A 25286-nucleotide genomic window follows, 5' to 3' on the forward strand; every position below is an offset into this window, starting at 1 on the left:
TGACAACGAACCAAACTTACCAAACAGCTTACTCGACTCCGATTGCAGTCGCTCGTCCGTCGCTACCAATAGGAGCGCGCAGGCCGGGTTGCAGGTCAGAAGTCGTTGCCAAAGCTGCTTGGTCGGTTTGGTCGTAATCAACCAGTGAATCAAGGGAGAAAAGCGTGCTAGTTGAGTATCCGGAATCTTGGTCCCCCGTTTGAGACTCAAGAAAAGTTGTAGAAAAGGCATCTGAATCGAATAGATCGTCGATGTCATTGTTGCCAACAGTAGGTACTGCATCATCCAAATAGTCAAAAGTTCCGGGGAAGGACGCGAAGCTCTCTGCAGACACGGCAGGTCACACAACAAAACAGCAGTTTGTTGTGTCTCGTAGAGAGCTTCAACGTTGATATCCAACGCCGGGGATGATGCATTACTTGCTTCATTAGAGAAAAGGGTATTTGGATCAAGAGTGTTGTCGACAAAGGACATTCTGGAGGGAACGTCATCAGAGCCGACAGGTGATGGGATGTCAGTTCGGACCGGAACACCAGACTGTGAGAAATTGACTTTGTCGGCGATCTGTCTGGCAACGTTCATGGTGTCTTGGAACATCTTGACTTGTTGCTCAAGGTTGGAAAGACGTTGGGCAAGCTCGATGTTCTCCCTTTCAGTGAGAGACAACTTGCTCTTGAGCTCGTTGTTGTCAACTTCAAGAGCAGCTTTGGCCTTTTCGAGTGCCTCGTACTCTAACCGTTTTCGTTCCCGAGAGGTTTGTGCTGCTTGGCGGTTTCTAATAACACGCTCAATCCTACGCTGTTCCTTTTCAGGTTCAGTCTTGGCACGTTTGCTATATGAGGTTAGCTATATGATTTTTTTTAATAATATCTAAAAAGGGATTACACATACCGAGGAGGAAGGTTGGTGGTTGGAGTAGGAAGAACTTGGCCCCATGACTTTCGTTTCTTGACTGGCTTCTTTTCACCATCTTTCGGGGCTTCACCTGGGCCAGGAGTTGGAGAGAGACTGTTTCCAGGGCTTTCCGAATAGCTGGGAGTAGGAGAATCCCCACAAGGGGTTCCGATGTAGAGATCACTCGGAGCTGTCGAGGCTGGAGTGATTGGACCGGTCATCAACATACCGAGACTACCGAAGTCATCAAAGTCGAGAGGTTCGTCCTTTGTAACGGTGGGAGAATCGATGGAAGCCTCCATTGGAGAGAAAGAATCGATGAATTGTGAAGGCATGACGTAATGAAGAAAGGGGGGGGGGGTATTCAACAGACAACGAAGCTGATGATGATGGGGATGGTGATGAGAGAATGATGAGATGCAGTGTGTATGCAGGATCAATCTAGACGCGTTTGTGATGGAATTTGTTGGTAATAAGTGTAAGTGTAATGTGTGGAAGTAGTGGTAGTGGATAGCTCCTTCTCTCCCACTGCAGACTGGTGCAGGACGGGAAGATGAAGCGTGTAAACAACGTTGAGGACAGATAAACACAAACGAAATAGTGAGTGTAAAACGTGACTCGAGGAGTCAGAATAGGAAGAGTCAGAGAAGAGTCACAGAAACAATTCCCTAATGAAGACCGCTGGCTAACGAACAGCGTCACCTTGAATAGGCCACTTCATCGAGAACTCAGCTGGAGCGCAGAGACTGGTGTGTTGGGGAGAGAAAGGAAACCAGGGACACTGAGGACAGCGTGGTCTCTTTATGTGTGAAGTCTTGAGCTGACCTCCCTTCCTCATCCACACAGGACCACACTTTGACACAACAGGATAGGATCGTCGCCATACAAAGGGATCCTGCTCTTTGGGCAGTTCCCCTTCCCACATGGGAAGTTCCCCAGCCCCGTTCGAAACTGGACTGGAGGGATTACAACCCTGTGCATGCTGGTTTCGGCGCGGCACAAGTCCCACGCCGTTCGCCGGCTGGACTCTCCGACTAAATAAAGTGTTCGCAACACGACAGGCTTATCCAACTCCCGGGTTTTCTTCACAGCGAGCCAGGGCCGACATGCCTAGGAAATCACTTTATTCTACACACCTTCTTTCCCGTCATGCCGCTGGACGACAATGGAATTCTCTACCACCTTCATCGCTCTAGCTACAGTGGACTGCACTCTAACAAGCATTATGTTGCTCCCTGATCTCTGCGAGTCTGAGAGAATGTAAAGTAGAAGTACCTCCTCTACCCAGAGTGCCTACATGTACCTAGAAAGTGTGCAGATATGTGCATATGAGAAATCTTTTTCCCAAATTTTCGCTGCACAGTGCACACAGTGAACCTTCTCTGATGTGGCACGCATGGCACGCATAACGCACTGTTACTGGATGTTCGTAAGCACTCCCCTGAATCAGTCCGTTCGCGCTGTCTAGCTGGGATTTCTTACGCAAGTTCAAACATTCTATTCGCCTTCAGCCTAATGCGTTCTACCCCCGAATATATTTAGATTGCAATAATGTTTCGATTCGCTTCCAGTTTTCCTTTTTGTTTCACTGCCATCCTCTAAGCCCTTTAGTATGCTTATTTGCTTGCTTCTAGAATTCTCCTCGGCAGCTGTAATCATGCAACCGTCATGGGGTGTTACGTTTACCAAAAGATACATTCTCCATCATTGACTTGTCGATGTTTATTTAGACGACCACCACCACCCGAGCTTCTCTCCCCCGCAAAAACCCCACGGGCTTCGTGCACACACATTTTCCCACAATCAAAGACACTAGAGCACATTCTCGAGGTTTCTAACACAAGCTAATGTCTGTTCTACATAACCTCACCGCAGAAATGCCCCACAATCCACAATGATACCAATGCTCCCTTCAAGACACTAGTTCTGCACCTCTGAGCTGGGTGTGCATGGTACATTATCTCGTTCCTGAAAAGGCAACAATAACAACGACAATATTTAGAATCTCGAATCTCTTGCTATCCTGGCCAGCCACTATCACCCAACATCACTCGAGTTTCTCACAAGAAACCAAGATCACCAATGAGGAGACAAGGACCGCCAATAAGGGCAGTAACAGACCCGAACCCGAACCCCTCGCATCGGAACTAGTTTCCATGAGGGGTTCAACATCCACTGGCTATCGGGCATTCATATCAGTTATCTGATTACATCGGCTTCCTTGGAGTATTTGCATATCCATATTGCTCTCTTCCATCTGTTCCGATTCGGCGCCAGGTTCAGTTACCGCAGTGCTCCATCGGTCGGTATTCCGGGAGCTGCAATAGAATTCTCAGCTTTCCAGCTCCAGTTACAATCACATGTGGATTGTGTTCGTGAAATTGGTGAGAAGCTCTACCCGATTTCTCAGAATCGGTTTTAGCAGCCGGCAGCGTGATTTCGGGACTACGTGAGTTTTTTTGGCGCAAGTTTCAGAATTCTGGGGTAACAGCTGTCATGGTTTCAACCGGCCCCATCGTTAGAAATGACGAAAATTTTGATGGAAGAGCTTCCAGAGAAGGTGCTTAGTTACCGCATGTACGTGTCACCAATCGGGAGTGATGGTGGCCAACATAACCGCTAGAAAATAGGAATTTTCTTCGGGCCTGTCTGGTCCACAAAGCACCCATACCCGACTACAACAACAACCATCAATAATCGTTTTCTTCAAAACAATCAATGTGCGGGGCAGATCAGTGGCAACGGAAACGGAAATCTCGGTACTCTACACAATGATACCATAGATGCAGTGGTAGCGGTTAATCAATGCAGCCCCGGTGCGCACTGAAACAATCGACGTCAACACTCTACATACTCTGGGGGATTTAAAGTATGTCGTCTGCAATATGCGAATGTGAGGATGTACCCCCTGCATCAGCCTTTACATTGACAGCAACGCCAGCGTTTTGAAAATTCTTTACTATGCTGCATCGACAAGAAAATTCTGTGCGAACAATAATTTTCGTGATGTCACTCAGCTTTCGACAGATACAACTCTAGATGTCCTCAGAAGAGGACCTATTATCGAAGAAACGTAACTCAGCGTTCGATTTTGGGGTGCTTTGAAAGCTGTACGAAGGTCTTAGCAGACTTACTAGCGGAGTGTCTTTACCTACGCTACGAGTCTACTCTAGAGTAGAGTACGTACTTGCAGGTTGCATGGGAGCTAGAGCACCTACTCTACATAGGCTTTCAGCCTTTCTACTCTGCCCAGCTCGCTCAGCTAAAGTAATCCCCCATACCTTTAACTTCAAAAGAAGCTGCAGTTATGTCTAGCAGAAAGATTAAACCCGCGGCTGTTTGCTTGTTATCCCGCACATACAGTTGGTCGAATATGCGAGTAACGATCGGGGCCGCCTATAATTATGAGATGGCCCACAGCAGAAAAATATTACCCTATGGAGTCACATACCAAGATCAAAGTTTTTTCTTTCTTTCTAGAACCCCAAACCATCAGGGGTAACTGGAGCATATTCATGAGCCTGTTAAAATCGACGAATTAAAGGAGATTCTCTGCAGCTCTAGAGACTGGGTTAGGTACTAAATCGAAGAGCTCTAGAACGCTATTTGAAGGGCTCGGAAGATCATGGAGTGCATATGCACAACTTACTGTTCACGGTCAATTACATCTGCATAGGGCCGTGTCTCAAATTACGGAATACACCCACGCCTATTCTGGAAAGGTCAACCAACGCGAGATGGATCATAGGAGTACTCTACAGGGCTATCCGACAGGGCGAGGTACCGATTGGATTATCAGTGTGATAGTGATAAGGGTGGGGTTGTGGTAACAGAACGCATGGCGGGGTATCCGTAAGGAAGGTGGAAGCCAAAGGAGATTGAAGTGGGGGATCAGCACCAGCGAAGATGGAGAATCCTCGCTACAATTAGTTGAGCTTAGATATGGCGCAAGTCTTTTCCAGGGCGTAAGCGGTCGATCGGCAAATGTTCGCTTGGTCTTATTTACTCAATGGAGGTTAAGCGTTAGCGCCTAGGCTTATTCCCAAATCCATATTATGTCGGTATCTATACATGTATGTATATAACTACAAACGCCATTAGGGCGATATCATTAATCCTATGAAAGCTCTGCTAGATTTTTACGCTAAGGACCTATGTGCTTAAATCTCGTATAAATTTACGCACTTATTTTGGTGTTTTATATCTATGACTCTAGGAATGTTACATGTATGGCACGCAAATTTCGTTCACGTATTATCACTCGACTCTTACTCAACTTCGCCTGAAACCCATAGCCAGCTAAAACGATACATAACTTTATCCAGCCAGCATCCCCCAACCACATAACTCACCAGGAAGATATTGACGTAGACAACGAAAAATGTAAAGTAAAGATGCAATCTAACTTTTATTTAAAACCTACTGGTTTAATATAACCTATGGGATATGCCTTAAATAACCCCTGGAAAGCTTAAGGTCTAACTTTAATCAACCTGCATCATTCATCATCATCATCATCCCTCTCACCTCGTGCAAAGATGACCGCCCTCCTATCGTTGGGGAGCAAAAGGGAAAGATATGTGTATTGCTGGTGCGCAGGAATACCCACACTCAGTGTAGGGAGGCTTGTCAGAACTATATCTCCCACCTATCCAAACCCTCTAAATCCGATAGTGCTTACACGAATAAGCGAAATAGATGATCATGGGGTGGTAGGGCCAAGCGGTTTACAATATATTTGACTTGGTGAGTTAGGTTTCGAAATAGGGCTATGGGTCATGTGCATTAGACTGCCCAGAAAAAGGGCTAGGTTGGAGCTTCGCTCAAAGATAAAGTTTTTGAGGCCAGTCTTTCAGTTGAAATATAATCACTGCTGCTTGATTTCTCGCCTTCAATACCTGACCTTCTCTTTCAGTCTTTCTGAGCATGTCATTGCTGATAATTCGGATGTCTCCATATGACAAAATCATCAAACTGTAACCTTGGTTTTTTCCAAATTTCAACCGCTTCTGGCATGAGCCTATTTAGAATTTTCTCATTTACTACATATGTAGTTAGCATCTAGGCCTCTCTGTCGTACAGCTGATAAGATGTGTTCCTCGTCCTCAAATGTCATCTAGCTAACATGCTCTCAATTGCATCCCTCATTCATCTAGGGGCTTTCCACCCCAGCTACAAAAATCTCGATATTAACCAGACATTACAAACAAGATTAGCTGGAACCAAATTTATTGACCTACCTGCAAGTATTATATTGTATTGGCCTAGCCCCTACGCTTTGTGGGGAACGTTTTTCGGCAATGATCCGGAATTCCACCGGATTTATTGTATTTTATCCGGAATTCCAGAGCATCCTCCTGTCACACGTGTCACAGCGACAAACATGAGATGTATGCAGGTTCCTCTTCTGGCCCAGGTTTCATGGTCTGGTCCTGCTAGTACGTTGGGGGCACTGTGGATGAGGATGTATCAATGTTTTTGGATCACGATATATCACTCAGAGATCTCAATTCTAAGCAACGGAATGACTTCGGGGCTGAGCCAAAGAGCAAGTATTTACTAATATCCTCAGAAACCATCGCCACGGTCTAGATAGCTCTTGTCTCATCTAGTATACACCATCATAAATACATGCTCCTGTTTGCTAGTCGAAGTTGACTCTCTCGTATTCGTATCGTTTAACGAAGAGGAGAAAGTACACAACAGCCGGCCAGCAACGGTCATTATGGAGTACCAATAAGAGGCCAGCACAGTCGAGGAGGGATCTCTGATAGATTAATTTTCTGGGGTTTCACTGTTCCCCGTACGTGCGCAACCGATGACCCCAAGGTACCTGCAAGAATTTAGATTACCCTTTTGAACCCTTTTTCCTCATGTTACTGTGGAGAACAAACACCGGGGCATAAAGTCAAAAAACTGGGGGATGACCAGGCACGGCCGGGTCTTCAATTTTTTCCATTTTTCCGGAGAGGACGCTAGGGCCGGTGCCCGGGCAAGATCCCCGGTTAATCCGAAAGATTGTTTTTTGAAACACATTTCACAACTCTATATGCCACGTGCATGTTACCTCACCTCAATGAACGAAACCTCCGATATGTTGTCTCTGAAAGGTTGCTGTTAATTCCCGATTTTCGAGTAGCATTTCATTTGGCTCCGATTCCGATCAGAGCGAGTGGCAAATTGATTCTTACCACCGAGACATCCTTCATCGATCCTTCTTCCCAGGTTTCTTCCTGGAGTCCGGCTGTGGAGGTACCTTCCCGGGTGCATCTCTGGACCCGATTCCGAAGGACCCCACATGCGTTGCGCCTTTCCTCCCCACAAATCTCATCAACGCTATGCCCCACACCCACACCACCCCGCACAAAAAAATATCCTAGCGACATGCCGAAAATTACTGGTCTGAGAAAGATCACAATTACCATCGGAGCGGAAACAAAGTTCACCGAATGTTGGTTATACAAGTCGGGTGTGTACATACATACACATAAACTTAGACGATAAATCCGAGGACAATGTCTAGGACAATTGTTTGATCAGAACAGCACTTTATCTTTATTTGTTAGTCGACCTTGGCAACGCAAGGGACGACGAGAAATATCTCTGGAGTAAGTGCATCTGTACATGCAAGTGCGGAACTACTATTCGGATGTATGCCTAGCAGCCGATTGCTTGTGGATTTTCCGACAAAAAGTTGGAAGCTAGAGACATATTTATACTCACCGCACATTGGTGATCAGAAAAAAATAACCAACTATTATTCCGATCTCTGGGCATATCCTCGGCAATCCCGGCTACCAGAGAAGCTTTACTTCCAAGAATATTGAATACCCCTCTCTCTACATTGACCAAGCGTTGGACAAGTTCCAATTGTGGAGGTGACAGGCTATTTGTCTCAATTATGATTATGGGCACAATGGGATCCTAGAACAGACAACAACCCAGTATCATGACCCCTGACGGCCTTAAAACCTCCAATCGATATGCCTGGGCGATCGCGTTGTGAAGCTCGTACCGTATCGCATTCCCCCGAGGTTATGAGACGTACCCCCACATCGAGTTTTTAAGATCCCAGGCTCGGGGGGGGGGGGGGGGGAATTCTTGAGGCGTAGATGATTGTGGTGGTAGTACATAGTGGTTGTGGTGGTGTTGGTAGGAAAGCTTTCCCGTTATGTAGAGTAGCGGAAGGATTTGTACCTAGCAATCAAGGTTGAATTTGATTGAACAACGGGGGATAGAGTAGAGAGTACGTACTCTGCTGCTCCACAGACATACAGGATATTAATCTATGGCATCATAATGTTCGTATTTGGCGATCAAGAGTAGAAGCGATTGTTCAAAACATACACACACAGGGCGAGAGATACGTACCACCAGCCAGAGTTGTTTCCATTCCACACTCCTCCCACTCTCCACACTAAACCAGCCAAACAAAGCGTTATTTGCCTGATATCCAAACAAAACAACACAGCCAAGAGAAACTGCGGCAGTGAGAGTCAGTAAGTACACGGAGCCTGTAAGTAAGTAGCCTTGAATGATAAATCATCGTCCACCTCCACAATTTGCCCCCCCTCCCCCTGTCAGCCTATCCGCAGTCTGCGGTCGAGCCTCAGCTGCCCCCTCAAAAAAAAGTACAAAATACTGTAGCCCCCCTCTCCCCTCTACTGATTCCTTTTAACTTTTTTCCGCTGCTCGGGGCCCCCGCATTATTCGCTGCGTTCATCCTCATTCTGCTGCTGCTGCTGCCGCGAGATGGAGACTCCTGCGAGATCTAGCCGCGCGCATCGTCTCAACCGGGGTCCGCCATATTTTCAGTCATGGTCGTTATCTGCAGTCGCTATTGTTCTCGTCGTGGTCACGATGTTGTGTGGGAGGGCTGTGGGAGAGTTGATTGAAACGGGGGACAATGGGGACTTGATAAACCGCGGTGGGCTTGTCATGTCCACCACGGACGGAACACGGACATACTCAGTCCCAATAAACCAACTGCCACTAGATGCCAATCACGATCAAGCTAATACAAGGGTACGTTGCAAGCATTATTCGTTCTGCATGGGAGAGGAGAGTGAGGGAGAGAGTTAAACTGTGGATGCATTTTATCTGTATATGCTATCTGGTTATTTGTTTCGTCTGGGTGGGGGATGCTGGTTATGAAAACATGAATATGGAGATATGAACATGTTACTAATTTGTCCAATCCCAGAAAGTGAAGAACTTTGTCAACAACCTAGTCCTGTACACTTCCGATACGGACCGGGAATTCTCCACTGGCAACTTGGCATTCATATCCTGCGACTCCTCCAACGGAAATAATGCCTCCGCTACCTTCCTCAAAGCAATCTCTCAGAAACCCCAACCATATTGCGTGATATTCTACACCGTCGAGCACGACTATTGCGACTACAATCCACAGCAAGACTACAATTACGACCTCGTATTTACAACCCTCGACAGAGAATCTGCAAACGACTTCCAACTCCTCATGAATACCACCGGCGATAAGCTCGATGTCTCGATAAATTATGACAGTAGCGTCGAAGATCAGCCAACCCAACAGGACCGAAACAGCCTGTCTTCCAACCAGAACAACAGCGTTCTGGGGCCCTCGCCGTCTACCAGCGTAGCGCTGATAATCCTCTACAGCATCACCGGAGTTATTACTGCGTTGTTCCTGCTTATCATCCTGATCGGTGCAATCCGGGCCCACAGGCATCCGGAACGTTACGGCCCGCGAGCACCCCGGTTTGGCCGCCCCGCCAGTCAAGAGCCAAAGGCCTCGCAAGAGCAGTTTTGGACACTCTGCCGATCGTCCGTTTCGGAGATCCGCCAGCTCCGGGAGGTGCCAATGATGGGATTGTCAAACCAACCGACCTGGAGATGGCACCTGACTCAATCACATCCAGGACGTCTGAGGAGGATCGTAGAAGGTCTGTCGTGCCTTCGGTGGCATCGCAGTCTACGCCCAATGTGAGTGGGATTGCACAGGTTTCTGGTGAGGATGCCGTTGCGAGGGAGGGCGCCGAGCCGGCGGTGATGTCAACGTCAGAGATGGATCCGTCCCAGTTGAGGTGCCCGGTTTGTATGGAAGATTTTGAGTCGGGAGTGGATCTGCGTGTCCTGCCGTGCCACCACAGTTTTCACCCTGATTGTATAGACCCATGGCTACTTAATGTTGCTGGTTCTTGTCCATTATGGTATGTCTAAGCATCACTCATGCCTCTCTAAAAGCTCTGTAACTAACATCTCGGAACAGCCGTATCGACCTCCGCCTGAAGACCAGCGTCAATCCATCGAAGTAACCCTCCACCAGCCCCAGAACCAATTCAGAGTGGCAGCCGCATAATGCGCTATCTCGATATCGCACGCGGCAGCTCTTCAAGTGACGAACGCATGGCCGCCTTGAGGCAGCTGCGAGAAGAGAATGGCACCAGACCACCAAGGAGCCGCGCGCCAGAGTTGGGGATCAGTAGGCTGAGAAGGGTCTTTAACCGGCGCATGAGCGGGAGTAGAGCGGGCTCGTCGGTTACGGTTAATGAGCCTGCGCCTCCGGCGGCTGGGGCGGCGGGTGCGGAGACGGCACAGGGGGTGCGGGGTTGACGACGATTAGTAGTGTTGATGTTGTGGAGAGACCTGCTCCTGCAGTCCTTAGCGACAACAGTCAGCGTTAAAAAAAAAGCTCGGGTTTCAGTATTACTATTTTATTCCTATCTTATTCTCACGTAAGCAGCGGGTTTGGACTTCTTTTAGCTTGGGAAATGTATATATAGCTTTTTTGTTCCTTTGGCATTTTTTCTCATTCTTTCATTGCATTGGCTACACTTATTTATTTTTGGAAGTGAAAAGGACGGATGGGATGGTTTGATGGCTTGATGGCTTGGGCTCTGGGGTTTTTGTCATTCCTTTGGCGTGTGGATTTCTTTTTTCGTCTTTTTTGTTATTGCTGTTGGAGGTGTCTGGTCTGGCTGGCTGGCGGATTGCATATTTGCATATGAGCATACTTAGCATGTGGTTTTATTGGGTTGGGTTTAGTTGTATAGATGAGGACGTGGAATAGCGGAAATGCATAGAATCAAATTGGGAGGCTCATGTATGCAGCTTGTATTTGAGCTTTGGTTCGGGATATCTACACTTGTGCCCATCCCGCGACGCAGCATCGGATCTTCGGCGAAAAGTGTATCCGTGGTGGTGGTGAGGCATATTACCCGCAATGTCTCCGATTGGAGCCGAGTGATTTCCTATGATCCTACAACCTAAGTATTTGCTCGTTGATAATTGGGGGGTATTTGTCTATATTTTTTTGTTTTGTTTTATTCATCGCTTTCTGATCAGCCATTCTTTGAAATTGCGTCTCTGCAATTCCGGAACCACTTGCTGAACGAATCATCATTACCATCGTTCGCAAGGGTTGCCAGCTCTGCCAACTCAATGGCTTTCTTCTCGAACTCTTTTTGCGCCTCAGCCTGTCAATAACCCCAATCAGTAACTTCCATAGTGGAGAAGAAAGAGGAGTCCGCACAGCCTCGTCTGTATTGTCCTCATAGTATCCCATGCCGATATCGTCTCCCGAGTTTGCCACACTCTTTGCCAATTCTGCGATCGTATCCAATCGCTGGGTATCCTGTAACTTTCCCTCACCTGCCAGTCTTCGCTTTACCACCGCGTTGAGGAGAATAGTGACCAATTTCATCTTCTTTAACGATGCGTCCACTTTCTCCCTAGCCTCAGTGTCGTCCTTTGCGAGGGCCTTCTTTGGCGCATCCCAGAACGCATCCTCGTCCTTGGCTTCACCATCCGCCTCATCATCTTCGTCGTCGTCGTCGTTACTCTCAAGCCACTCCTTGAGTTCCGCCATAGCATCTTTCAGCATCGCCATATGCGACTCCACCACATCCTGGACCACCCGGCAAGACCCTTCGCCCTCAGCGCGACCAGCCCATCACCAGCCTGCCACACCACACCCGTGCTCGCCAGCCGATCTCTCGCCCCCGCGCTCTTCCCGCTCGGCAGATCTCGGGGATCTCCTTCGCAAACTCCTCCAGCGCCGCCAGGGTGTTGTCGGCGGCCCTGAGCACAGCAGTATACAGGGTGCTTCCGTGCTGCTTGGGCGACATGAGCTCCACTGTGGCCAGTAGCGGGGGCACAACGAACTGTGTGATGTCCTGGACGCAGCGCGCGGCGGCATCGTAGATGATGTTGGGTGGCCGGATCGCGATGGAGAGCTTGGTGGTGTGGGCGCGTGTGAGGGCGCCGATGTCGTGGAGGATGTCGAGTGGGTTGTCGGTGGAGGGCTTGGGGGCTGGGGCTATGCTGCCGCTGGAGAGGAGGTTGCGGCTGTGTGATATTAGTGCTAGGAGGGAGAGCGTGGATGCTTCTAGGGATTTTGTAGGCGTAGTCATTTTGGGCTGTGGGAGGGCGTGGTTGCGGGAGTGGTTGTTGTGGTGGTGGTGGGGTTAATGGTGGGGGTTGGTGGGGTAAATGATTAAAGATTTGATAGTTTGGGGTGTTCCGGGTAACCAGGATTAAAGCGCCCAGGTTAGCTGCAATTTGTAAATACCATTTGAGTAGTGAGTGCTCCCGGAAGCATCTACTTGGCTATCTGAGTATATTTGATTCGATGCTAGATCAGTAGCTGATATAGATGCACGTGGATTCATCCCTTTAGAGGGATCTTTAAACGGTATAAACCCAAAATGAGAAAAAACCGGTAATGTCGATCATTGACACGTATCCTGGGGGACAACTCTACAGCCGTACCATGATAAAGTAAAATAGAAGTTACATATTGGCTTTGATAGGGTTTTTTTCATCGAATAACGATGAATAGCCTTTTTGAGCTATTTTATCTTCAGGAAACCAGTCACCGAGCTTGCCATCCATGGCACGTAACACCGACGGCTTTGTGTAAACTACAGTAGAGTGCTGAATACGAGATGAAGATTGTTCGAACAGCCTGCTAGATAAAAAAGCTTGGTATAATGACCGACAAGGCCTGGACGATCTCAAGATGCCCCGGCTCGGGGGTGACGTATCTGGTGGAAATATCTGAGAACGGAAGCTTTTAGAGCCCTTTCTTTTGCCCAAAGATAAACGGAGATTATCTAGCAGTAGCAAAAGTCGAATAAACTTCAGGTGTCTCTACGGACGTCATATCCATGGCTATTAGTGGATATATGCAGTCTCACATGCCACATATGCAGGGCCACTATACCTGGAGATATGATCTACTCTATTCGCGAAGATATAGCTATAGTACGCCCTACCAGGGGTCTGGTGATCTGGAGCACTCCTCGCTCCTGGAAGGGGGTTGAAATCCGGTTGTTCCCGCTAAGATGTAAAATCCGTGAAGGCTTCGGTCTTCGCACATGTGGCCGGGTAATGAATGGGCTGGGGGACTGGCTCAATTGCAATGTACCCCGACCCAGGTACATGAATCGTAACTGAAGTGCTTGCATGATGATACACGTCCAAAGTCCCGAAATCTTGAGGGCGGCGCCGCTGACATCTTTGAGCCTAAAACAAGACGGGTTCTGTCCAAGTTTCATCTCGTTTCATCTAGACCTACCCGTCATCGGATCAGATGCCGGTAAACACGATCGTAATTAAACTTTAAACAACCCTACATTCGCCAAGGGCGTGGGGTATCCCGTCGCAGATTCGACTACCTTCAGGACTCTGTATTTCCGACTGCTTCGGAAGATCATAGTTATGTCACGATGGCTAGTTAGCTATAGCTCTGGACCCCTGGATCCATGGGCATGGAACTGGACCGATAAGCTGCTGGATTTCTACTCTGGCAGTTAACTCAGGCCGGTGCCACTTCAAAAGAAAATGGACAGGATAAAGTAGGGAAGAGGATAACAGTAATATGTGGATGCAGGCTTGTACCCCGCCTAATATCAAGCCACTATGCCATTCCCCGCACGCACAAGTACGAGCACCGTTCCCAAAAGACCCCATCTATATGCGTGGTACCTTTACATATTAATCCACCTTCTACAACTCTCTACGTCAACCCCGCCGCGCACAAACAGACGTATTAATCAAACAAGTCTCCCGCTCCTAAGACACCAGAGCAGCATCCACACTACTAACGCCCGGCCTCCCTGTCCTCCGGGGCCCAAACTCTAAGATTCGATAACCCATACGCCCTCCACCACATCCATAGACATTCATTGGATCACTACAACCAGCAGACTCGTAGCCTATTACTCTGCCAGGGCTGGGCGGGGCGTGGGTTATGTATCTGATTGGTGCGCAATGGGGTCTTATAGAACATATGGTAAGGCTTTGGGGAACGTTGCCGCCCTCGTATCGTCGTTCGGCGGCGCGTTTGTAAAGGTCTCGGGAATTGAGTAGAAGTCGGATCTGGGATTTTGGTTACGCTCGGGGTTTTTCTTGACAGGGAACATGTTGAGGGATGGCATTCGTGTGTTTATTTTGGGACAAAGTAAGAGGTGGGATATTTACTAAAGTATATAGGATAGTTAAATAGCTGTCTTTATAAAACTCCTTCTGAAAGCTCTAAAATGTACATTTTCAAGATGCACATTCTATTTCAGGTGATGTGGCACAGCACGCGAGTGATAAGCTATGCAGCAAACCGTCAACATGTGCGACCAAGTTTGATCGTAGGAAGCTAATACTATGTATGTAGTCCCTTGTTCCTTGTTATAGCTTTAAGACGGATGATATGTTGCTGCATCAGTATGTATCTTCGTAAACAAACTAAACTTTGATGTGTGTATTTACAGCCAACAAATGCTACGCGCCGGTATATGTAAATGTTATTCCCAAGGAGCAATGCAAATTAAACAAAAGAAACTCCCTTGCACCCCCAACCACACCGATATTTTCCAAACATTTTCCGCCAGTAAGCTAAGTGCTTACTTCTTCCCAGAGGTTGCGCTATTGAATCCTGATGAAAGTGCCCACATAAAAATAACTTGGACAATATAGCTGTACAAGAACAAGAATTGGGTGCGACGGTTCTTCTGGGTTCGATTGACAGCATACATAGTGCCTCGTGGATTGTCCGCTGTGTTATCCGGGAGTAGAACATATTTCAAGCTCCGTAACTATTTCAAGTTAGAAATTATACCGCTGGATGAACCAATAAAAGAAAACTAGCACGTACTAAGAAGAACGCATTCGCGTTGAAAGTATAGGCAAATACCAAATATTCTAACCATCGGGACCCGAGAGTTGTCATAGCCAGCGTGACGATAATCCCCACGAACTTATATCCAGAATACGCCACGAGATCCATCAATTGACTGTCATTATTGATGCTTAAAAGATAACATCCGATCTTAATAATACCGATCTCAAGGATCACAATAGTAAATGCAAAGGATGCAGTGTAACCGAGCTGTTCGGGGTTAAAATGTCCGGCAAGACCGTAAAGGAGAGTCGATAGAAGGATGTAAGTGACAAACGCCATAACTGCAAGCCATCAAGCTGGGTAAGCTATGAACAACGCCACATGGGTAAACGCGATGTACCTGGAATATACATATCGGGCGAATTGATATCATCTCTCGGTGGAAGGAAATAAGTATCAACCTGGCCATTTGCCCCAGCTCTTTGAGACCCACTGCGAGACCATGGCTTATGTCGCCATGGGAAAAGTACAAGGTATAGTTTCCGGAGCACGTAACTGTTGGAGACGTTGAAATAATGTTTTAATGCGCCTACTTGCAAATATTTCCCAAACTAGAGGACAATTCACTTAGAAATCTGCAGGTGTCTTCCCATTGGCTAGAACCTGAGGCGGGGGAACCTACGTTTTGCTCCACATAAGCACCAGCAGCTTCAGTAGCTCTTCCTCCGACCTGAAAAGCCATCGCGGCCCTGGGATCACTAAAGAAATCGCCATACGCAGGATGCATGCCCTGGATCGGCTGTTGATTTCCCATTGTGTTCTGCATTGGTTGTTGGGCGTACGGCGAGCTGTACGCCGTAGCGGTATGTGGAGGTGGTGGAGAGTGCATCACTGGAATAGGTACATGGTGCTGGGGAACGGGATGGTGAAGAGGAGGTGATGCGCCGGATGCTGGAAGATAACCGGAGCGCTGCATTGCAAAGTTTTATGGACGCTGGGGTGCGGATATTGATGATGACAGATCTACTTTATCGTGGGAGCAGGTTGAACGGGGCGCTGAACCGGCTTTTGGACTGGGGTTAATCCGGCCTGGATGATGCCACATGCAGGAACAGGTGAAACAGCCGGGTAACTGAGAATGTTTATTCAGAAATATTGAGTTGCCTGTTTGGTTGTTTAGTGCATGCAGCTGTTGAAGCTTTTTTTAATGCCTATTTTATAGCCAAATTTGGAGGTGAATTGCCAAAGGTGAACGGAAAGTCCCTTAGACAAAGGGGCCTGCCTGATATCGAATTTTTTGTATTCAGAACTGGGTGTAACCGGAAACCTCTAGCTATGAAATAACTAACCCTCGAGATTTACTCTAAATTATACCATTTATACAGAAAGAAAAAAAAAGGAAAAGCAGGAAAAGGTCCCCTCACAATATCTCAACTATTTTATCATCGTCTTCATCTTCCTCGTCACCTTCCGCCGTCTGCACGAACCCACCCTCATCACCATCGGCCTCATCTCTCATCAGGACTTGGACAAGTCTGTCACATGCATCCTGAACATCATCGTCGTCAACCGCCATATGGCACTCCTTGATTACTGTATAGACGTTGACCTTTCTTATGTATTCTCGTGCTGGTCTTGTGGTGGTGAGAATCAAAAGTGTTTCAATGTGTGTAACAAGAATTGACATGTCAGTGTCACGCTTCTTGTCTGGAGGAAGCATCTGAAGATCAGCCGGCATTTCCAGCATTTCCTATCATTAAAAGCTCTGATCAGCATTTCTTTCCTGATAATTAGCATTATTAAAGAGATAACTTACTTTTTCAGGGAACTCTTCGGGTCCACATAGTGGTAGTAAGATATACGGCAAAAGGTTCACCTCATCCTCACTCAAGAAAGCAGTGTGTGAAGGTATATCGAAGCACGAGTTCCTTAACACATCATGTTAGCATTTATATCATATTTTAAAAAAAACCAGGGGGTAAATATTTACTTGATAGTAGATGCAACACCCTTCCTCCTAATGGTACTATGGTGTTCCGTGAACACAACCAATTTTGAGATTGGAATGACACCATCATATGCCTGTCTCGCGATAAAGTATTTTCTACCCTGTGGCAGTCTACTCAAGTCCGCAAAGAAGTAAGCTAGATAGTCGAAGTCGGCATTCTTGTTAAGCTTCTTCTCTGCGCCCTTTACGAAGCAGTCCATAAGTTGATCGAGGGTATTAGGGCTGTCGCTAACTCCCTTCCCCGGGACAGCGCGCTTTAGGTCCAAAATTCGTTGAATTGAGTCGCTCTTCGCCATATTTGCTAGGAGCATCGCGATTAGGTCTGCATGTGCGTTTTCCGAGTCTGTGATCTTTGAGAGCAACAGTTCAAGGAAGAGATCATCGTTTGCGATGTCCTTGAGCACAGCTGCGTCATCGGAGATATTTATTAATATCTTTAAGGCATGGACTGCTCGTGCCTAATGGACGATTTTTATTAGTAAGTTCACTATTGCTGTAAGTTTCTCGTAGAGTTCTTACTGAGACATCGCCGACAAGAAGTTTAAGGTTTTTGATTGGCGCGAGACCCTCTGGTTTAAAAATTGCAGACTGAGGGCCTTTGCTGTATCCGACTAAGTTCTCAAGCGCTTCAAAAGAGCAATCTAGTCAGTCTCTGTTTTGAAAATAGCCTTCGAGGGTGAAACAGCATTCCGCCCAAACTAAATTGATACCTATTTGTCTGATTTCCGGTCGCGGAGATCCCAAAAACCCTACAAGCTCTTCCTAAATTCCGTACATTCGATTAGCAATCATTTTGAGTCAAAAAAATGGCGGAGATAATCTCACAAGTTCTGTTGGCATTTTGAATGTACTTCTTGTCTGTTCAAGTAAGATATCCTCTTCAGGTGCAGGCGGTTTCCCCTCATCTGGTTTTGTGGGTGCATAGGTAGTATACATGACAGCGTGAGGCTCTTGGTGGGGTGAGGTGCAGTGAAACTTTTCCTAAGATGGTATGGATCCTGACCTTGTACCCAGTCTAGTACCTAGAGTACATGTATTTTGTGGTTGCTGTGCCAAGACTTTCTGCGAAAGTTGTTTGGCAAAAACTTTCTATGGATCCCACGGTTGAGACCGTTGGAGGGGCCAAAACGAAAATATTTAGAGGCTTAAAACTTGGCAAGGGTCCATCTTAGTGGATTTGTAATAACAGACTAGCCCAATTAGAGTTGGTTTCTGGTACTTAGGTACTTACATATTGTAATATACATTTCCCTATGATTCCCTAATCTATTTTCGTTTGGTATAAATAACTAAACCTGTCTCTTACTATAGACTTGGTCGCATGCCCGCTTAACCATGAAGCAAGCTTCAGGGCATTTGGGCGGGCTGATAAAGTGAGGTTCGTTACTAGCGCGCATCATTTGCTAAAAAGGAAAATTGGGAATAAAAGTACTAAAGACAGGCATATATAGAGAGAAAGAAAAAACCCAGTAAGCTGTACAAAGAATGCCAACAACCAGAATCAATAACAATCAAAGCTTCTCTAACCACAGCATCAAGTATATAGCACTAACTACATATACCATCTAGATTCCTAGAGTGAACTCAACGCCAACATCGATATCACGCGCTAGATTTGGTTAGCATATCATATAGTAGATCCCGGTATGGAACATAAAAGCTTACCCATCTTAACGACTTTCGAGAACTGCACTGCTTTCTCAGCAGCATCCTGCAGGTCCTCAAATGAGAAAATCTTCAATCCAGAGTCATTGATCTAGAACCCTCCAGGTCAGTCACAAGGTCCAGTGAAGTTTTCGGAAATGATCAATATTACCAATCTCTGAGCCTCCTGCATGTTAGTGCCCTGGAGACGAGCAACAATTGGAATTCTAAGGTTCATGTTTGACACAGTGGCGATCAAACCCTGAGCAATAGCGTCACATCTTACGATACCGCCGAAGATGTTGACAAAGATAGCAGTGACTTTAGGGTCGCTAGTGATGAGCTTGAAGGCCTGTTCAATAGCCTGGGCAGTAGCTCCACCACCACAGTCCAAGAAGTTGGCGGGCTGGCCACCGTTCAACTTGATGATATCCATGGTGGCCATAGCAAGACCGGCACCATTGACCAAGCATCCAATGTCACCATCAAGCTTGATGAAGTTCAAGCCGTGACTGTTACAAAAATCAGTAACGCAAAACAACGGAATTTATGCTTAAGGGAGCTACATACTCAGCAGCCTTAACTTCATCAGGGTCCTCCTGGGACTTGTCCCTCCACGAGAAGATCTCCTGTTGTCTGAACTCTGCGTTGTCATCAAAGCCCAATTTGGCGTCCATGGCCATGACCCTGTGATCATTGGTCTCGCTCAGGGGGTTGATCTCAATCTGGGTAGCATCCTTTTCAACGAAAACCTTGTAAAGTTTCTTGATAGTATCGGCTGCCTCCTCAATGCATTGCTCAGAGAATCCAAGATCAGTAGCAATTTTAGTAGCCATGGCATCAGTGACACCAGTGTGGATGTCAACAGGGGTGGTAATGATAGCCTCGGGGTTCTCCTTAGCAACACCCTCAATATCCATACCTCCCTGGGAGGAAGAGACAATGATTGGTCCTTGAGTAGCACGGTCCATCAAAATGGCAAGGTAGAACTCGCGACGAGCGAATTTACGCTCACAGATGTAGACACCTGTACAGAGCTTTCCAGCTGCGCCAGTTTGCTTGGTGATGAGGTTCTGGCCGATCATCTGCCCAGCGAACATCTTGGCCTCTGTTGGTCTAGAAATAATCAATACATGCCCTTAAAGCTAGAGGGTAAAAGCGTGTTGGGTGACATACGAATATATCACACGCACACCACCCTTGAGTCCGTTACTGAAAGTTCCCTTTCCACGCCCACCAGCGAGCACCTGTGCTTTGATGACCATATCATCGCCTCCTGTATTTTAACATCAGTAATCCCAAGTCTGTTTTCGCACCTGAATAAGATGCTCACGAACCGATCTCCTCTGCAACCGCCTCTGCTTCTTCAGCAGTTTTCGCATATGCACCCTTAGGCACTCCAATACCATACTATTTCTCGCAAAAAAACGAAAAACAAAATTAAACACTGCCCATCAGCACGATGGTAGCCAAATATATATATGTGTTATATTATATAATAATATATAATAATATATATACAGCCATTTGTGGAGCCCACTCACGGATTTCAGAAGATTGGCCGAGAGATATTCATGAATCGACAAATTTCGCTTCTGGGACTGCAAAACATTGCTTTTAATTGAGGAGTCCTACTCAAAATCAGCACGATAAACCCCAGTATCAAACAAAAAAAATCGAAAATATCCGGTTATAATAGAAACAAACGAAACATAAAACATGAAACATACCTTGATAGCATTGAAAGCTGCCAAAACGGGCCTACTTCTGGCAAGCCTGAACATGATGGAGAGGAGCGGAGATTGGGATAAATATAATGTAGGTGATTACTACAAGCTGCAGTTGTGGTCTGATGTGAAGATGGGTTTTTATCTATCTCCAGCGCCTCGGGAGTCGGGAGAGTCAGGGAGTAACGTTGGAGGGGGTCGGTCACGCTGCCTCGTTACCCGGCCACCCAAGCTTTTGTTGATTTGGTTCTATTCTTGGACATAGAACATCTCTAGAAGTCAGATAATTCACCGATGTCGGCATCTACAGCTCCTTCTGTGGATGCGATCCAAGCTACAATAAATGTTTCAGTAGCCAAATCTCGCCGTTTGATCTCGTCATGGCTTCCTCCCCCAACACCACAAGAAATTGCATCGCAGAAGACCGACGAGCAGCTAGCCAAGGAAGATGCAGAATTATTTAAGCCCATGCCTCCTAGGTAGATTCCAGCTGTTACCCACATTCCAACACCTTAAAACACTTTAATTTCAATGTCTCAAATATGGTCTCCAGGAATATCTTAACTAATCTCATAGTTAATTCCACACAGACTAGGCCTTGGTGCACCAATTCCTAAAGACTTCCTCGATAGCGCGGACCCCAAGGCCCGGCGACAAGCAATATCAGCCAATGAGCACCTCAAAAGGAAAATTATGGGGAAAACAAAGCCATCTTCCGGTTTCCAGGAAGCTTCTAAACCTCGGCCACGAAGCGGTAATGATCAATCGAGCACCAAAAACGACGACGACGACGATGAAGAGGAGGGGCGGTCGTCATTGGGAAAACCAAAGCGTCAAAAGATCGGGAAAAAGAAGGTAAAGAGAAAAGATGAATCTAAGGTAGTTACCAAAGAAGGAAAGACCGGGGAGATTAAGGAAGATGGCGAAAAGGACTCCAAACCTCACATCTCTGCCGACAAAGAAGAGAGCACAGAATCTTCCCCCAAAGGTCCTATGCGATTTGGAACATATCTTGATGTGCATAAAGTTGAAAAGGCAAAGAAGAAAAAGAAGAAAAAGAAGCAGCTTGCCAACTAAGAAAGGATAAAGTAAATTTGGGACTAGATATCTTTAAATTCATTTCAATTGTACTATAGTAAATAATAAAATTTTGTTCCCCAAAAGCATCAAGATGTTGCGCTAGCTACTTGTAGGGTATCTCACGATCATCGTTCCTTTCGATGGTATTAACGTACATAGGTTATGAACATCGTAAACTTGTTCTTCCCCAAACGCCAAATAAAGAAAGAAAGTAGAAAAAAGAAATGAAAATAATCAATCAACAAGTATCAAGTATCTTCCAGCCGAAGAGAAGAAGGTGAACAATTTCTGCCCCCATCTCATGGATATACGTTTAGTTACGAGTACCAAATTTCCTTCCGTTAAACTTACATCTCCTTTCCCGTGCCTCTCACCCAGCAACAGGCGTCTCGGACATTAGGATAATAAACAACCAAATAATACAAGAAATGAAGCTCTTAAAACGCCATAAACATATGTTTCCGAAAAAATTTCTCCGCCAATATCAACCTTGACCCCTATTTATCCACCCCCTTCCCGTTCATTCATACTTATTGGATTCTTTTCCGCTTGTTCCTATCTTCTGGTTCACCGTCGGACATTCCCTCCCTCCGATCTCTATCGTTATCACCGGAGGAGTTGTCTGTGGGGTTCAGCAAAGCATGTACACTGCTGGATGCAAGGCTTGAGCGCCTAGTTGGAGGTGCCGTGTGGGCTGCTTCTCGTGGGTTAAACTTTGGCGGACCACTGAAGTTCCATCCACTGTCTTGGACGCCGTTAGTGGATGTGGTCTCGCTGAGTGGCGGCGTGGTTTGTGAAGAGAAGATAGGTGGCCTATGCTGTTGGATTTCATAGTTTGCCAGTATTTCTCTTGTGTTGTCATGCTGGGGGTGAGGGTGCCTATTTGGTGAGGGTGGCCATTGATGACCTGGACCACCGCTCTGAGGAAGACCGCTGAAAGGCGAATTTGCCTGCCAGCCCTGGAGTCGGATATCCGCCGAAGTGTGGCGCCGTGACAAATGACTGGGCGGTGATTGAAAATTGGCGAGTGGGTGCTGCTGCGGGGGCTGAGGGGGCTGTTGAGGTCGAAGTGAGTTCGGAGAGGACGACCCTGCCAGGGCCCCGGAAGCAAACCGTCTGGGCGGGTTCGGTATGTGTGGTGGTGCCGGGGTCCGGAAGTAGCCGCCCGGTCGTAGTGGGCCGGTTATAGAAGACCTTCGGGACTCGTCGTCTAGGGGTCTTTGCCTCGGCGACAGAGGCGCGGAATTATCCATACCTAATGATGATGCGAACATAGGCTGCCGGTCACGAAGCATCAGATCTTGCGGTTCCTCCAAGAGCTGAGTATGGCGTTCAATCTCCTTTTGCATGGAGTTAACTTGACATTATGTTAGTTCAATAGCCTGCTGAAGGGGAACGGCTTAGTCCGATTCTTACTTTCACGTAAAATTGGCGCATCAGAAGGAAACAAATTCGTCATGAATTGCGATAGGTCAATTGTCCACTATATACGTATGAGCGAGCCGCGCATCTGAATAGGCTAGAAGGGATGAGGAAAGGATGTAATAAACGGCAAAAAAAAGCAAGGCAAGTAACATAGGGTAAAGAGGAAAGAAAAGGCATAAAAAAGCTCAAGATAGAGAAAGCTTTAGACCCGGGGCTCACCTGATGACATCTCGTAAGCCCCTCGATCGCAGTTTGGCAGCGATTGGAAAGCATGGCATTGGCTTCTTCTGTCCGGCTAAGCCTGAATGCGATATCATTTATCGTGTGCTCAAACACCGACATTCGGTTTTCTATAGAATCTCCCATTTGTTCATTAGGGGTTCCAGGCACTGATGGGCCAGCGCTTTTTGATCCAGGGAACGAATCCCGGTGTATTAGAGCGTGCCTCGAAGCCCGTCGCTTTATGTCTCTCAGGCCAACTAGATCCCCACGTTTAAAACTTCCGTTGCCATGTTTGAATTCCCATAATGTTGAATCCGGAGAACCAGTATGGAACACGTCGTTGACTTCAGAAAAGATCAGTAATGGCCTTCTGCCAGTAGCGCATGTAGGAGTTACCTTTGTGAAAACCATACATGTTGAGTTGGCGGACAAATGATGATATGTTGGTATGCTTAAAATATTGGCTATAGGGTTTTATAGTTAGCTTTATATGCCAAGTTATTGTTATTTTAACTCGCACCTTAAAACTTTCGAAAACTCTCCTGTAGGCTGTACTACAAAACTATCATTCGAAGGCGACCAGGAGATCAAGTGCTGAATATTGGCGTCCTCGAGCATACTACATGTATTTTTCCCAGATGTCAGCCTACAATGCTTTGCCTAATTCCAATGAATACCGGGGTGTTGGAAATCCAGTACTTGTAAAGTTTGTGGATGAACGCCGTCTGGACCTTTGGCTGTTGTATCCCTGCAGCACCCCCGAGCGCCATTCCTGGTCCTGAATTAGGAGTATTTCCCATCGGAGTGTCCATTGGGCCCGAAAGCGTCATACCGTCCATCTCTGGACTACTTGTGTTTTCGTTCTTTGAATCGGCGGTATTCAATAGTGGGATCTGTTGTCCTGCCTCGCCGGAGAAGGGAGTTCTCGGGTTCGGCTCACTCGGGAGCTGTTGCTCCATCAGATCCGAGTCTGAGAAGCTAGACCCAGGCCTCTGGGTGCTACTTGGTGATCGAATCTCAAGCACGGTCTGTAACCCAGGGCGCGCTATTGTGGATAGGCCGGACCTTGTTATGGAGGGCCTAGACAGCGCTGTTGCGGTCGACAGGATGACGGGAATGGCCTAGATAGACCAATTGCAATTCCAAAGCCCTCTCGCGGGTACGGCCGAGGCTCCACAAGCGATTCTTCGGTATCCCGTTGTCTGCGCGGGTAACGACAGATGGATCAAAGGGAGAGAAGCGAAGGAGGAGGGGGGCGGCGACGTGCGTAGATCCGTAAACGACAGTAAAGAAAGCCTTTCGTTCCTGTTACAAACCCACTTATTTTTTTTATTTTTATTTCCTTTCCTGCTTTCCTTCTTCTTTCACTGAAGTGATTTTTTTTTCTCCTCCCCTCTTTTCTTTTTCTTTCTTGGTAATTCTTTTAAGAGAAAAGAACTAAATCCAGCAGGTGTTCTTTGTCTTGTTCTGATCCTTGGAAGCTGGTGTTGTTCGACGGGCGGATGGAGCGATCTTGGATGGGAGGGAACAGAAGAGCTTCTCGAAAACAACAGTTGGAGATTTTTTTTTTTCCTTCTTCTGTCGTTGTCGTCGTTCTTGTCGTTCAAGGAAGAAAGCCTTGGGTATATGTATGCAGGGGCACTAAAAATAATGACGGGATCTGAGATACAAAATATGGGCGAGCTACTCGGGTACGAAAATCAATGACAGCAAGCACTAGTAGCTATGTAGCCGCAGCAGGGCAGAAGTTATGAGAGAGTGTCGTCGTCAGCCGGGGCAGAACAATTGAAAAGCGGATCCGGAGGAGACCGATAGACAAAAGAAAATATATAAAGGACGAGACGAGCAGTAGCCAGCAGCGGCGGTGAAAAGACGTCCGGATTGTATGCTGGACACGGATTACCAGACAGGTTGATGGCAAGATGGCCGTGATATTCCTCGGGGAGATGAAAGTTTGGGGGGGGGGGGGTGGTAAGGGTTGGCAAGGTAGGGGGGGGGGGCGTTCGACACAAGTGTTTGAGGCGCGCCAGTGGTGGAGAACTGAGCTAGAAAATGCAATGTACTTCCGCGCCGTCAGTATTTAGAGTACGTATGCGGGGGGGACAGCCTACGGAAGGATAAAATATCTTCCTAAAGGGAATCCAAAGGAAGAAAGCGAAAAAGGACTCCAGGGATTATAGAAGAG

General features: G+C 46.9%; 10 protein-coding genes across 10 annotated transcripts; 4 read left to right on the top strand and 6 right to left on the bottom strand.

Moving 5' to 3' along the window:
* Positions 1-28: 28 nt before the first annotated feature.
* LAJ45_01936 (uncharacterized protein) lies at positions 29-1196 on the bottom strand (the record flags this gene model as incomplete). Its single annotated transcript, XM_046111528.1, has 3 exons — positions 29-276; positions 333-832; positions 892-1196. The coding sequence occupies 3 exons, from the start codon at positions 1194-1196 to the stop codon at positions 29-31; spliced, it is 1053 nt and encodes a 350-aa protein (XP_045975472.1).
* A 2222-nt stretch (positions 1197-3418) lies between these two features.
* On the top strand, positions 3419-3721 carry LAJ45_01937 (uncharacterized protein; the record flags this gene model as incomplete). Its single annotated transcript, XM_046111529.1, has 2 exons — positions 3419-3454; positions 3518-3721. 2 exons carry the CDS (start codon positions 3419-3421, stop codon positions 3719-3721), a joined length of 240 nt encoding a protein of 79 aa, XP_045975473.1.
* Positions 3722-8646: 4925 nt separating this feature from the next.
* On the top strand, positions 8647-10193 carry LAJ45_01938 (uncharacterized protein; the record flags this gene model as incomplete). The annotated part of the gene is made up of 4 exons (XM_046111530.1): positions 8647-8919; positions 9098-9547; positions 9604-10088; positions 10148-10193. 4 exons carry the CDS (start codon positions 8647-8649, stop codon positions 10191-10193), a joined length of 1254 nt encoding a protein of 417 aa, XP_045975474.1.
* A 43-nt stretch (positions 10194-10236) lies between these two features.
* On the top strand, positions 10237-10491 carry LAJ45_01939 (uncharacterized protein; the record flags this gene model as incomplete). The annotated part of the gene is made up of 1 exon (XM_046111531.1): positions 10237-10491. The coding sequence occupies one exon, from the start codon at positions 10237-10239 to the stop codon at positions 10489-10491; it is 255 nt and encodes an 84-aa protein (XP_045975475.1).
* Positions 10492-11219: 728 nt separating this feature from the next.
* On the bottom strand, positions 11220-12290 carry LAJ45_01940 (uncharacterized protein; the record flags this gene model as incomplete). The annotated part of the gene is made up of 3 exons (XM_046111532.1): positions 11220-11354; positions 11411-11785; positions 11853-12290. 3 exons carry the CDS (start codon positions 12288-12290, stop codon positions 11220-11222), a joined length of 948 nt encoding a protein of 315 aa, XP_045975476.1.
* Positions 12291-14777: 2487 nt separating this feature from the next.
* Positions 14778-15971, bottom strand: LAJ45_01941 (uncharacterized protein; the record flags this gene model as incomplete). Its single annotated transcript, XM_046111533.1, has 4 exons — positions 14778-14969; positions 15029-15336; positions 15396-15606; positions 15678-15971. The coding sequence occupies 4 exons, from the start codon at positions 15969-15971 to the stop codon at positions 14778-14780; spliced, it is 1005 nt and encodes a 334-aa protein (XP_045975477.1).
* Positions 15972-16415: 444 nt separating this feature from the next.
* LAJ45_01942 (uncharacterized protein) lies at positions 16416-17843 on the bottom strand (the record flags this gene model as incomplete). The annotated part of the gene is made up of 6 exons (XM_046111534.1): positions 16416-16745; positions 16812-16923; positions 16986-17461; positions 17523-17629; positions 17714-17765; positions 17829-17843. The coding sequence occupies 6 exons, from the start codon at positions 17841-17843 to the stop codon at positions 16416-16418; spliced, it is 1092 nt and encodes a 363-aa protein (XP_045975478.1).
* A 725-nt stretch (positions 17844-18568) lies between these two features.
* LAJ45_01943 (uncharacterized protein) lies at positions 18569-20431 on the bottom strand (the record flags this gene model as incomplete). Its single annotated transcript, XM_046111535.1, has 8 exons — positions 18569-18612; positions 18669-18759; positions 18820-19159; positions 19218-19763; positions 19824-19923; positions 19985-20057; positions 20192-20278; positions 20378-20431. 8 exons carry the CDS (start codon positions 20429-20431, stop codon positions 18569-18571), a joined length of 1335 nt encoding a protein of 444 aa, XP_045975479.1.
* A 237-nt stretch (positions 20432-20668) lies between these two features.
* Positions 20669-21451, top strand: LAJ45_01944 (uncharacterized protein; the record flags this gene model as incomplete). The annotated part of the gene is made up of 2 exons (XM_046111536.1): positions 20669-20853; positions 20965-21451. 2 exons carry the CDS (start codon positions 20669-20671, stop codon positions 21449-21451), a joined length of 672 nt encoding a protein of 223 aa, XP_045975480.1.
* Positions 21452-21984: 533 nt separating this feature from the next.
* LAJ45_01945 (uncharacterized protein) lies at positions 21985-24060 on the bottom strand (the record flags this gene model as incomplete). Its single annotated transcript, XM_046111537.1, has 6 exons — positions 21985-22811; positions 22871-22937; positions 23099-23445; positions 23498-23565; positions 23622-23720; positions 23801-24060. 6 exons carry the CDS (start codon positions 24058-24060, stop codon positions 21985-21987), a joined length of 1668 nt encoding a protein of 555 aa, XP_045975481.1.
* Positions 24061-25286: the final 1226 nt, after the last annotated feature.

This window comes from Morchella importuna, assembly GCF_003444635.1.
Source record: "Morchella importuna strain M04M26 chromosome Unknown Morimp01GS003, whole genome shotgun sequence".
Classification (NCBI taxonomy): Eukaryota; Fungi; Ascomycota; class Pezizomycetes; order Pezizales; family Morchellaceae; genus Morchella; species Morchella importuna.